Raw genomic sequence first — 12421 nt, 5'->3', positions numbered from 1 at the left:
CACGAGGGGCGCATCCGCATGACGCACGGATTTGTTTTTGTTTTTGCCGAGTTGCTGATAGGCGGAGGTTTGTTAAGCGTCGAGATCTAAAACTGCTCAGCTACAGAATAAAAATCATCAGCTGAGTATTATATACATAACAGTAGAAAATTATACATATAGTAAATTGTTAAATAAGTTAAGGATTTAGCATATAAAGATTTTTTTTTTTTTTTTATTTTGTTACGAGTTAAGATAGGATAGGACAGTTTTCCTTATAGTAAAAAGTGAATCCGTTATATCAAATGAATTCGAGTGAGAGTTAAAATCATAACACAAACACCGGAAAGGTTCATTTAATTCGAAGTTAGTTCTATACTGCCTCAAAAGAAGAGGTTTGTAATGTATTCACGCTCGTGATGGGACATTGAAGTTTACTTCGTTCAAAAGAAAGGGGCTAGAAATTAGTCCATTCAGTAGTTTAGCCATAAATAATACTCCTAGCATTTCTCTACGGCTAGCGAGAGTTGGAAGATTGATAAGCCTTAACCGACTAGTATAAGGTGGAAGATTATATGCAGAGTCCCAATGAAAATTCCTTAAAGAAAAAAGTAAAAATTGCTTCTGTATTGACTCAAGCCTATCTGCATGAACTTGATATCGCGGATTCCAGACTACTGATCCGTATTCTAGTATCGGCCTAACTAATGTGGTAAAAAGGGCTTTGGTTACATAAGGGTCACTAAATTCTTTAGGCCATCTCTTCACGAATGATAGAACACCTCTAGCCTTATTGGCAGTAGTCATAATATGAAGGTTGAAACTAAGTTTAGCATCCATCGTAACAAAATAATTTACTGATGCAAGACAAAAATTATCAATTACGTAAGAGGCTGCTGGCAAAGATCTCCGAGAGAAGCACATGAACTTACATTTATTGATGTTCAGCGGCATTAAATTCGCGTTGCACCAAACAACTAAGCAGTTTAAATCCGCTTGAAGCAATGGACGTTCTTCAATAGACTCATAAGGCCTAAAAAGTTTTACATCATCAGCATACATTAAAATTTTGGAATATTTTATTATGGTACAGATATCATTAATAAATAGCAAGAACAGAATTGGACCGAGATGATTGCCCTGTGGGACGCCAGAGGGAACATTAATGACCTCTGAAAGAGTATTTTTAAAAATTACTTGTTGCGTTCTACCGCAGAGATAAGAAGATATCCACTGAGTCAGACCTGGTTGGAAACCAAGTCGATCCAGCTTGTGGATAAGCAATGAATGGGAAACTTTGTCCAATGCTTTACTGAAATCAGTGTAAATAACATCGGTGTGAAGATTTTCTCTAAATCCATTAGAAACATGCGTTGTGAATTCAAGTAGGTTGGTAATGGTAGATTTGCCTCTACAGAATCCATGTTGAGAGTTTGCAATCAATGCAGAAATGGAAAATGTTAGCTGATTAGTAACAATGGCTTCAAACACCTTTGGGATGGCAGACAATTTTGCAATTCCTCGATAATTTTCTACACATGACCTACTGCCGTTTTTGTGGAGGGGTATTAGAAAAGATTCCTTCCAAGCAAAAGGAAAAACTCCATGTTTTAGGGACATGTTGAATAAATCAGTTAGGGGCAGATAAATGTGTTCTGCACATCTTTTGAGAAAACATGTGGGAATTAGATCAGGACCGTATTTATAAGATTCCTTCAAAGAAGTTAAATATGTAAGAACCTCTTCTGGAGATATTGATGGAATATTAATTGCGTTAAGTGAGTCAAGTTCATACGGGTATTCACTAGACAAAGAAATTAATTCAGCGGAATAGTTAGATTTGAAAAATTGTGCAAATAAATTAGCAATAACTTGATCGTCGCTAGAGAAATCATCACGGTATTTCATACCAGAAGGAAAGCCCTTAACCCTACGTTTAGAGTTCACGAAATTATAGAAAGCTTTCGGATTGCAAGTTATTTTCTTTTTCATGGCACAGAGATAGGTATTGTAACACTTTTTATTTAATTCAAAATATTTATGACGCAATATAGAGTACTTCAAGTAGTCGGAGTGTGACCCCGTCTTCTTGTACAGCTTGAAGGAACGCGTTTTTTTGTTTTTTAAAGATTTCAGTTCTTTGGTGTACCATATTTGGACTAGTTCAGTGAAAATACGTTTACGCTTAGGTACATGTCTGTCCAGAATAGCGTGAATGACGGCGTTGAAGTCAGAAACGTTTTTGTCAATATCTGGACCGTATTTGGGCCGAACTGTTGTAGATAAAATTTGGTTGAGTTTATTAAAATTAGCCTTCGCGAATTCGAATCTAAAACTAGAGTCGTTTTCTGTGGTAGTGCAACTCCGAGAACTTTCTTCCAATTCGTAAACTATTTCCAGCGAAGGATGGTAAGGATCCTCAGGTACAGTAAGAGGTTCACCCCTCCTAAGAATGGATTTTGACGTATCATCAACAAATACCAGATCAAGTACCCTCCCGTACATGTTTGGAACTATATTTATCTGTCTTAGGCAAAGTTCAGTTATTTCTGCTAAAAAGTCGATGCTGGAGAATTTTGAAGAAACCGGTACAATACCATGGTCGGATGTGGTCCATGATACGTGCGGAAGATTAAAATCACCCAAGACAATTATCGAGTCAATAGGCTTCAACAATGAACTAATATCTTTCAGTAACGAAATATGGTTCATATACACCGAGGGATCTGAAGATGGTGGGATATAGCAAATGGCAATATAGGTAAAACCTATTCCAGCTGGGTTCTAATGCACTTAAATTCCGTAGCTTCAATAACAGGTAAATTTTTGTGAAAAAGGGCAAAATCGGTTGAACCCACGCCCAGTTTTTATACACAGTCGACCGTCTGTCCTTCCGCTCAGCCGTTAACACGATAACTTGAGCAAAAATCGATATATCTTTACTAAACTCAGTTCACGTACTTATCTGAATTCACTTTGTATTGGTATACAAAATGGCCGAAATCCGCCTATGACCACGCCCACTTTTTCGATATCGAAAATTACGAAAAATGAAAAAAATACCATAATTCTATACCAAATACGAAAAAAGGGATGAAGCATGGTAATTGGATTGGTTTATTGACGCAAAGTATAACTTTAGAAAAAAACTTTGTAAAATGGGTGTGACCTACCATATTAAGTGGAATAAAATGAAAAAGTTCTGCAGGGCGAAATAAAAAACCCTTGAAATCTTGGCAGGAATACTGTTCGTGATATTATATATATAAATAAATTAGCGGTATCCAACAGATGATGTTCTGGGTCACCCTGGTCCACATTTTGGTCTGGAAAACGCCTTCACATATACAACTACTAACACTCCCTTTTAAAAGCCTCATTAATACTTTTAATTTGATACCCATATCGTACAAACACATTCTAGAGTCACCTCTGGTCCACCTTTATGGCGATATCTCGAAAAGGCGTCCGTCCACCTATAGAACTAAGCCCCACGCCCTTTTAAAATACTCATTAACACCTTTCATTTGATACCCATATCGTACAAACATATTCCAGAGTCACCCCTGGTTCACCTTTATGGCGATATCTCGAAAAGGCGACCACCTATAGAACTAAGACCCACTCCCTTTTAAAAAGACTCATTAACATCTTTCATTTGATACCCATTTCGTACAAATAAAGTCTAGAGTCACCCCTGGTCCACCTTTATGGCGATATCTCGAAAAGGCGTCCAACTATAGAACTAAGCCACACGCCCTTTTGAAATACTCATTAACACCTTTCGTTTGATACACATATTGTACAAACACATTCTAGAGTCACCCCTGGTCCACCTTTATGGCGATATCTCGAAAAGGCGTCCACGTATAGAACTAAGGCCCACTCCCTTTTAAAATGCTCATTAACCCCTCTCATTTGATACCCATATCGTACAAACAAATTCTAGGGTCACCCCTGGTCCACCTTTATGGCGATATCTCGAAACGGCGTCCACCTATGGAACTAAGGATCACTCCCTTTTAAAATACTCATTAACAGCTTTCATTTGATACCCATATCGTACAAACAAATTCTAGAGTCAACCCTGATCCACCTTTATGGCGATATCCCTAAATGGCGTCCACCTATAGAACTACGGCCCACTCCCTCATAAAATACTCTTTAATACCTTTCATTTGATGCACATGTCATACAAACACATTCGAGGGTTACCTTCGGTTCATTTTCCTACATGGTTATTTTCCCTTATGTTGTCAGCATAGCTCTCAACTGAGTATGTAATGTTCGGTTACACCCGAACTTAACCTTCCTTGCTTGTTATAGTTCATATTGGTACGCTTTCCAAATCCTATTGGAAACGCTTTCAGAATCATTTCCTTACTGTTTCAAAATACTTTTGGAAGTATATTGAGATCATTCCGGAAAATTGGTACACTTTTTCGAAAACCTTTCTGTATTATCTGCTTATAATTTCGGGACAAATTCCGAATTATTTCGACTATTTTCCTGATAATTTCGTTACTATTTCGGGACCTTTTCAGAATTGGGACTAATTCGGAAAAGTTTTCGGACTTTCGTAATTGTTCGGTATAATTTCATGGCGTATTTGTGTTCGGAATATTTTAGGGAATATTTCAGGACTTTTACGGATTTGTGTTCGGGATCATTTCATACTTTTTCAAGACCTTTTCGGGGTTATCTGCTTATAGTTTCGGTAGTACTACGAGACTGTTTTCGGGATTATCACAAATTTGTTTTCGAAATCATTTAGAAGTTTCGGAACTGCTGGTCGATTGCTTCCGATATCATTACGGCTCCATTTTGGAATTGTTTTAGGTATAATTAAGAATATATTTCAGGACTTTTACGGATTTGTGTTCGGGGCTATCTCTGAAGTATTCTAGGAATCCTCGAACGAGGCGTTTTGTGGATTTCGGGACTGTTTCGAAACTATCTCTGGAGCATTGCGGTGTGATTTTGAAAAGCATATCGGTACTGAGTCGAAGTCAGTTTTAGATCTTTTCGAGGCCAATTCGTCATCATTGCGGTGTTACTCTCGGGATGAGTTCGGAGCAATTTAGGGATAATTTCAGATTTATTATTGGCGTCATTTTTGGACCCACATCGAATCAATACGCATTGTTAGAAGAACGTTTTAAAACGTTTGGGATTGGTTTTCAGGATCATTTCGGCGGTACTTAGGGGTCAATAATTTAAAATAGTACTTCATCAAGAAGTGTCCTATAATGCATTGGAGGAACTTCACTTGGGCTCGACCATATATCTATAATGGGTTCTTGGTCATTAAGGAATAGAGGGTAACGAAAAGGTCGATGTGTTAGCAAAGGAAGAGGTAGCACCCGATGAATCGACGATAGACTTCTCCATCCACTCGGGAGAATTCAAAAGGTGGCAGAAGTTGCATATGGTCCATCGCAGGAAAGCCGTGGAGAGAAGCGCATGAATGCTACATTTCTAAGATCATGTGCAAATCCTACGACATTTTACTCACAAAGTTTTTCATATCTCTAAAGAGAACAGACTTAAGGCTCAAAATGGGCATACTAACTGAACACTGCCTTCTAGCGTCACATGTTTATAAGTTAAGCCTCGTTAGGAACAGCAGATATAGGAAATGTGAGCTGCAGGAAGAAACGGTTGTACACATTTTGAGTTCATGTTCTGCGCTTGCGAGATTGAACCTCCAGCTATAAGAGCAGCAGTGAAGCCAGATCTCGAGGCAGCTATTAAGCTAGGTCTTAGAAAACTATTACTATTTGTCAAGAGGACGGAGTTATTCGATAAAATAAGTATTGGCGTCTAATTGCGGGTTTTCCCTTTGCTCGTCAAACAAATTCTGGTCACACTTTGGATACATGTAGTGTATGTGAGGTATTTTTTGACCGACCAGTTCAAACTATCCAAACCTACTTCGGGATCATTACCCTCCCAGCCGACAAAAGTTGTTTCAAATGATTACGAATCGTCCTGTGCTCAAGGCTCGACAAAAAGAACATTAAAATCTTAAGAAAAACGTCTTTTCAATTAAAAGAAGCAGGTTCTTTCCTCGGCAGTGTTCGGCAAACACTTCGAGTATATTTCTGCCACAACAAGTTTCTGAGCGAAAATTAGTCTGCCTGCAGATGGCGTTCGGAGTCGGCATAAAACATGTATGTAGGTTCCATTCCGCCAATTTTAGGAAAAATTTAAAATTATTTTTTTTTACAAATCGTTGATATAAATGAGCCCTTGAATGCCCACAAAACTTGGCTTAAAGCGTGCTATGAACGCTTGGTCAGAAGAATCTTGCAACTTCTGTAACTAAGAAGTTGACAAGTACAGTTCACTAGTATTCACTCGAGCCAAGATATCCCCGTGATAGTTTTCGAGGATGTCGTTATTTCCAGCTGGTGACCCTTCGTGACGATAGCGAGTCAAGGTTAAGCCTTCAAAATCAAATTTTCCACCTGTTAAAGCAGTATTAAACATTCTTGATATCGTCTTCAGCAGGTCGGATGCTTAACTTATTATCCCATTCAACTTTTATATTAGGGTACATACTATTTCAAAACCAAAAAGCATTAGGTAAGGTCACAAAATAAAATTATTTTCCAAATGAATGGATTTAAACCGTAAGCAAAGTCATAAAGAACAATTACTGCACATGCTGTCATTATCTTCAATCATTACTTATCAAATAAATTCCTCTGTTAACGCAAATATTCTCATTTAAGCTATGATCTGCCTTTTTCAAATTTTTGCAAAATAATCACTTTCAATTTCAACAAGACAGAATCGTTAAACGTTTGAAGTTAAAAGTCATTGCAATTTATTTAGGCGAGTACTTACAGATTACAAGAGTGAATTTGTAAATATTTATGTATGCATATGCGTATGGAATGTCTGAATGCGCAAACAAATTTACGTAATTATTTTTAAACCAAATTTTGTTAAACATGGACTAAACTTTTAAGAAGAAATATTTGCAAAATGTTCTTTGTTTATCTAGAAAGCTAGGCTCTGACAGGTTGCTGTAAATATTTATACTTAAGTATTGTACATACTATTTACATCAGCATAAGTTATTTCTCACCGCACTTATACGATTAAAATTCACTATAGGCAAACCCCCATATATTAAACTGTCCACATTTGCTATTTGCATATCACTTGTAACTGTCAGCTTTTTATTTAAATTTCTGACAAATTGTGCCATTTAAACGATGAACTCAAAACAAGCAAATAACAGCACGCATGTGCAATGACTTTAAATAAATTTTCACAAACTTTATTTCCCCCCCCCCCCCCCCCCCCCCCCCCACCCTTGTATGTGACTCATTCCATGCCAAATCGATCCATTCTGTTTGCAAGAACTTGTTTTTCGTCACACGTCTAGTCAAATTAGGATTTTTGATAAACTAATTGCGGTGTTTGGCCCTCATCAGTCTAATTTTTCCGTTTTGTACTCAAATTAGGGTGGCATTTTTAACTTTTGTGTCCTATACATTCTGACCCTTTTCCATTTAACTTTTCAGTTGCAATCATATTTTTTCGCCTCAAATCATTGGCCGAACTGACATGGAACTAGCCATATGTGAATAGCTATCTGCTATGGTTTTAAAAGCATTTACAGATATCAGAGGTGTGTACCGCGCATGCGCACGCACCTAAATCACAATTAACAATGCAAATATCACCACAATTGTATTTAAGAACAATTATGTACAATCTTTTAACTTTTGAAACTTGGCACATTAGGGTGCAGTTAATTTCGTGTACAAAGCAAAACACTGCCGACAAATCTTATCATAGTTTTAGTTTTTTCAATATGTGAAAATTAAACAATCGATTCATGCTCTATTGTACATATATATATATATATGTACATACTTGGACATCCGACGTCCGGTTGACCGCCAACGAACCTGGTTTTATTAACTAAGAGGTATAATGTACCCAAGCTAGAAGGGTTAAAGAGGCGAAGTGCTGCAAAGTGTCGAAAATAATGTTCAGATCTCACAACATCAGATTAACAAAGTAATCTTATATAATAAGTGGGCTCATGATGGGCTTACTTACTGGACACTGGCTCCTGGCGTCACATGTTTATAAGTCAGTACTCGTCAGCGATATCAGGAAGAGCGGGCTGCTGGTGGAAACGATTAAGCACGTTCGGTGTTCATACCTTGCAGGTTAAGACTCCAGATATTAGGTGTCTTTCACAGCTATCATATCTAAAAGCTACAAGTCGGATTGGTCTTAGAACGCTTTTAGTATTTGAATTGACTTTTATAGGGCTTTTCAGAGTGAGGTCCTTACGGACCGGTCTGTTTAACCTAACCTAATTTTTTATCAAATACGTTACTACATTGAGTATTACTTAGCTTCATACTTAAAATCCATGTTTAACATATTTCAATCCTTTACTTATCATTTTAGGGTCTCGGGCACATCAGCGGTTGTCACATCAATCCAGCCGTCACAATTGGCTTTCTGGTTGTTGGTGAAATGAGCATTTTGAAGAGTTTGTTCTACATCATCGTACAATTAGTTGGAGCCATAGCGGGAGCAGCAGTTATAAATGTAAATTCGAAATAATTCATAAATTCAAAAAAATATATACATATATATTTCTATAGGCCGCCGTAACCGATGACGTTGCTGGTAAAGCCTTGGGTGTTTCTGGTTCTGCTTTTGGACTAAGCGCTGGAAATATTGTGCTCATCGAAGCTGTAATTACGTTCATATTGGTGTTTGTTGTTAAAGCCGTTTCCGATCCTGGTCGTGCGGATATAAAAGGTTCAGCGCCACTTGCTATTGGACTCTCGATTGTTGCTGGCCATTTGTGCGCTGTGAGTGGCAATTGCTTTTTTAAATTAATTAGAAAAACAATGTTTAAACTTTTTTGTATTATATGTATATTAGGTAAAATTAACTGGCGCTAGCATGAATCCAGCGCGTTCTTTCGGCCCTGCTGTTATACAAAATATCTGGACGGATCATTGGGCTTATTGGGTTGGACCAATTGCTGGTGGTATTGTTGCCGCAATTATTTATCGACTTGTCTTTAAGGTGCGCAAAGGCGATGATGAAGATCATTCTTATGATTTCTAAACAAATGCAACGTATGCATGTTTGAAAAAGTTTAAAAGCAACAACAACAAATTTGTAAAAGTGCACTTGTGCACGCCGCATAGAAACTTAAATTTAGCACTGGCGTTTTAGCTAAAGTTTGTATGCGCTTATTGAGAGAAATTTTTTTTTATTTTGTGTTTATACTTGCATGCATTTTACCTTTTATATCTTAAAGAATGTATGTGGAATTTTAAAACGAGCTGAGTAAGCTTGACGCTATACATTCAATTGCTTACGCACATACAGTACACTGACAGTGTAATAGAATCAAATATTTTATACGTTTAAGCTCTTCAAGAAAATTTTCTGATTTCTTATATCCAACTGCAGTTTACACGTTGCAACGTTAATCGAATAACGGTGGATTGTTCAGTTGTATAAGGAAATTGATATAAATCTCAATAAAATTTTTGTAAAGTGGGCGTGGCACCACCGCTCACATTTAAGGGAAGAAAAGCTCAGAGTTTTGCAAACCGTAAATCAAAAGCCTTTAAATATATCGATTCGAAATTTGGCTGAGCGTAGTTGTTGCTATTTCATTTTCACCGGATGAAAATTATGACATTCGGGCGCCAATTTTAAAAATACACTTTAAAGTTTTACTTTAAACAAATTTGCAATATCTTTATGACATGTGACTATTTTATGTGTATTTACTAAAATTCAATCTTAATGGTGTTATGGTATTGGTACAAATATCTTCGAATTAAAAATGGCCTCGGAAACGCCCCTTTTTATTTAATCTGTACAGAATAAAATTTGGGTCATCAGTCGTATTAAAATCGATATTATCGTTGGTATTGAAAATATTCCATAGCAGTCCATAACCACGGTCATTTTTTCGATATCGAAAATTTCAAAGAATGAAAAAACTGGAAAAGTTCATTAACAAATACTTATCAAGTGGCGAAATTTGACGACTGGATTAATTTAATGACGCTAAATGCAAGTTTATAAAAATGCAACCGCCCACTTTTAATAAAAGAAAAATTTGCGAAACTGAAATAGACGACAGCGACCTACTTTTTAAAAACAAATTTTTTAGGAGTTCAATTTCGAATAATTGACTTATTGTTTGCATTCGAGTAGTGCCACATTCCACTATTCGAAGTTCTTTTGTTGTAATTTTTTAATGACTTCTGCGATTCTTGAAGATATTGTGGAGTTGTTGTTATCCATCCGTAGCTGACATATTTTGCACTTTGCCTCTTTGCCGTCGTCTCTGAGTTGGGAAAAAGAGAAATAGTTCTAGCTCAAACTCAAAAAACTTTGCAATTTCTTTAGGGTATATAACAACATTATACTAAAATTCCAGCTCAACAGAAATATTGCAGGGTTTGGATCCAACGAAATAATACCAACAAAGGAAATTAGATCTACACTAGCTTAGAACTATCGAAAAAGTACCAATAAACCAACTAGTTCTAAACTACAGATATTAATATAGCTCGGAACACACAAAAGATAATGCAGCGAGGACAGCTTCCATCGCCTAGAACAACGCCATGTTAAATTCGCCAGTTGAAATGATGTAAAAGAGATATAGGGCGGAGTAGTGGTGGTTCCGAATGCACTAGAAGCGCACCATTTTTATACCAGATATTTTCCCTACAGGGTCCATGTATGATACTCTCAAAACAACCAACAATTTCTGAAAGTATGTGTAGTTCCGCGCACTTTTAGTGGAAGTTTGGTAATAATCTTTTTTTTTTTTTTTTTGAATTACTGCAGCTGGGTATATAATATACGCTTGCACCCCAACTTATACCGATTTCACACAGAAACTAAATCTAATCACAATTTTTTTTTTGAATGAAATAATTTAATTTTCCTTTTCACACATGGCCATTCGCTTCATTAAGCGAACACCTGCCAGGTGCCCCAAAAAATATTAATCTTTTAGACAAAATTGTTAATATGAATACCAGCCGTTTCATCAGTTACTACTATTACTATGCATGCATGAAAAATTTACTAATTATTTTATTAACAATCTGTGTGAAATTGTTATTAGACTTTTTAAATTTTAAATTCAATCTTTTAGTTAGTTTGAGAGAAAGTGAACGAAAGATATTTCAACAAAAATGAAAAGTAATTGCGTTACTTCGGAAAATTATACCTGACTCTATTTCACTGTCAATTAATGTACATACATACTTATTTTCAATACACGTGAAAATGTTACGTTTATGCAAATTTTAGTATTATTTTATGTATGCGTATGTTGATTTCTAATTATAATTAGCCAAATAAGCATCACATTTACAATTCATATGCCAAATAATCATTTCATCTGCATAGTTAGTATAAGTCCACTTTTAGATGTGAATAATAAAGAAAAATTCTTAAGTGGTCTTATAAAACTTTTAAAATAAAGCGTCTCGATTTTAATTTATTAAGTTCTTTCTTAATCCTCATCTCATTCTCGAGTCCATTCATTCACTCCCACCATCCAATGCCACAAAATATGGAAATGCCCTTAAATACCAATTTCTTGAAAATGTTGAATTATTATTTTTTTTTGCACATTTTGTATTGTTTAGCTTTTTATCTGTACCTAAATTTTAATTTTCTCTAAACTTGAAAAATATTTAAAAATTTTTATAAAAATCCTTTTTTTGGAGTTTGTGCATGTGAATAAATTAAGTTTGCCTCCAGCTTCAAATAACTTTTGCTTGCTTATCACCAATTTTAATTGAATTTTATACGAAGTTTTGTAGAAATCATTTATTTTTATTCATACATTTTCATTCATATAATTTGTTTGTAATTTTAGCAAGTAAGCGAGGACTAACAACCTAACTAACAATAACAAATGCAACACAGCCGAAAATGAACAAACAAATCAACAACAATTTTTTGTGCAAGTTTACAAATAAACTAATATTATTTTAATTTAATATATGTATAAGTACATGCATATATATGTATGTATATGAAATACATGCATTTATATAATTTCATTTATTTGCATACATTGATTTGAAAGTATATTTATGTGTGTTATTGATTAAATAAATTCCGATAAAAAATAAAACACATGAGCTTAGAAAATATTTATTTCCAAACTACTGAATATACAGCAGTGAACAAAAAATTAACATTGACAAATCTTTCCGTATTCGTTAATTTAAATTCTTCTTGTTTTATTTTCGATATTTTGAGAAAAAATGTCTTTGAATTTTTGTAACAAAAAATTTGCAAACCAATCTTAAAAACGTTTCGAAAAGAAAAATTCGGAAAAATTCCAATTTTGAGTCCTCTGAATTTTTATGCGTATGCAGTTTTGTAGCCCAATCAATTT

General features: G+C 35.5%; 1 protein-coding gene across 7 annotated transcripts in view; it reads left to right on the top strand.

Annotated features, from left to right (window-relative positions):
- LOC137244794 (aquaporin-like) overlaps positions 1-12171 on the top strand; it is a 198099-nt gene extending 185928 nt beyond the window's left edge. For all 7 annotated transcript variants that reach the window (XM_067774311.1, XM_067774310.1, XM_067774312.1 and 4 more), the window contains 3 exons: positions 8422-8565; positions 8622-8834; positions 8908-12171. In XM_067774311.1, coding sequence (XP_067630412.1) covers positions 8422-8565; positions 8622-8834; positions 8908-9096 — 546 coding nt within the window. In that variant the 3' untranslated portion in view covers positions 9097-12171. The remainder of the gene's footprint in view (positions 1-8421; positions 8566-8621; positions 8835-8907) is intronic.
- Positions 12172-12421: the final 250 nt, after the last annotated feature.

The sequence above is a fragment of the Eurosta solidaginis genome, chromosome 3 (genome assembly GCF_040869045.1).
Source record: "Eurosta solidaginis isolate ZX-2024a chromosome 3, ASM4086904v1, whole genome shotgun sequence".
In the NCBI taxonomy this organism is placed as follows: domain Eukaryota; kingdom Metazoa; phylum Arthropoda; class Insecta; order Diptera; family Tephritidae; genus Eurosta; species Eurosta solidaginis.
This window is presented reverse-complemented; position numbering and strand designations above follow the sequence as displayed.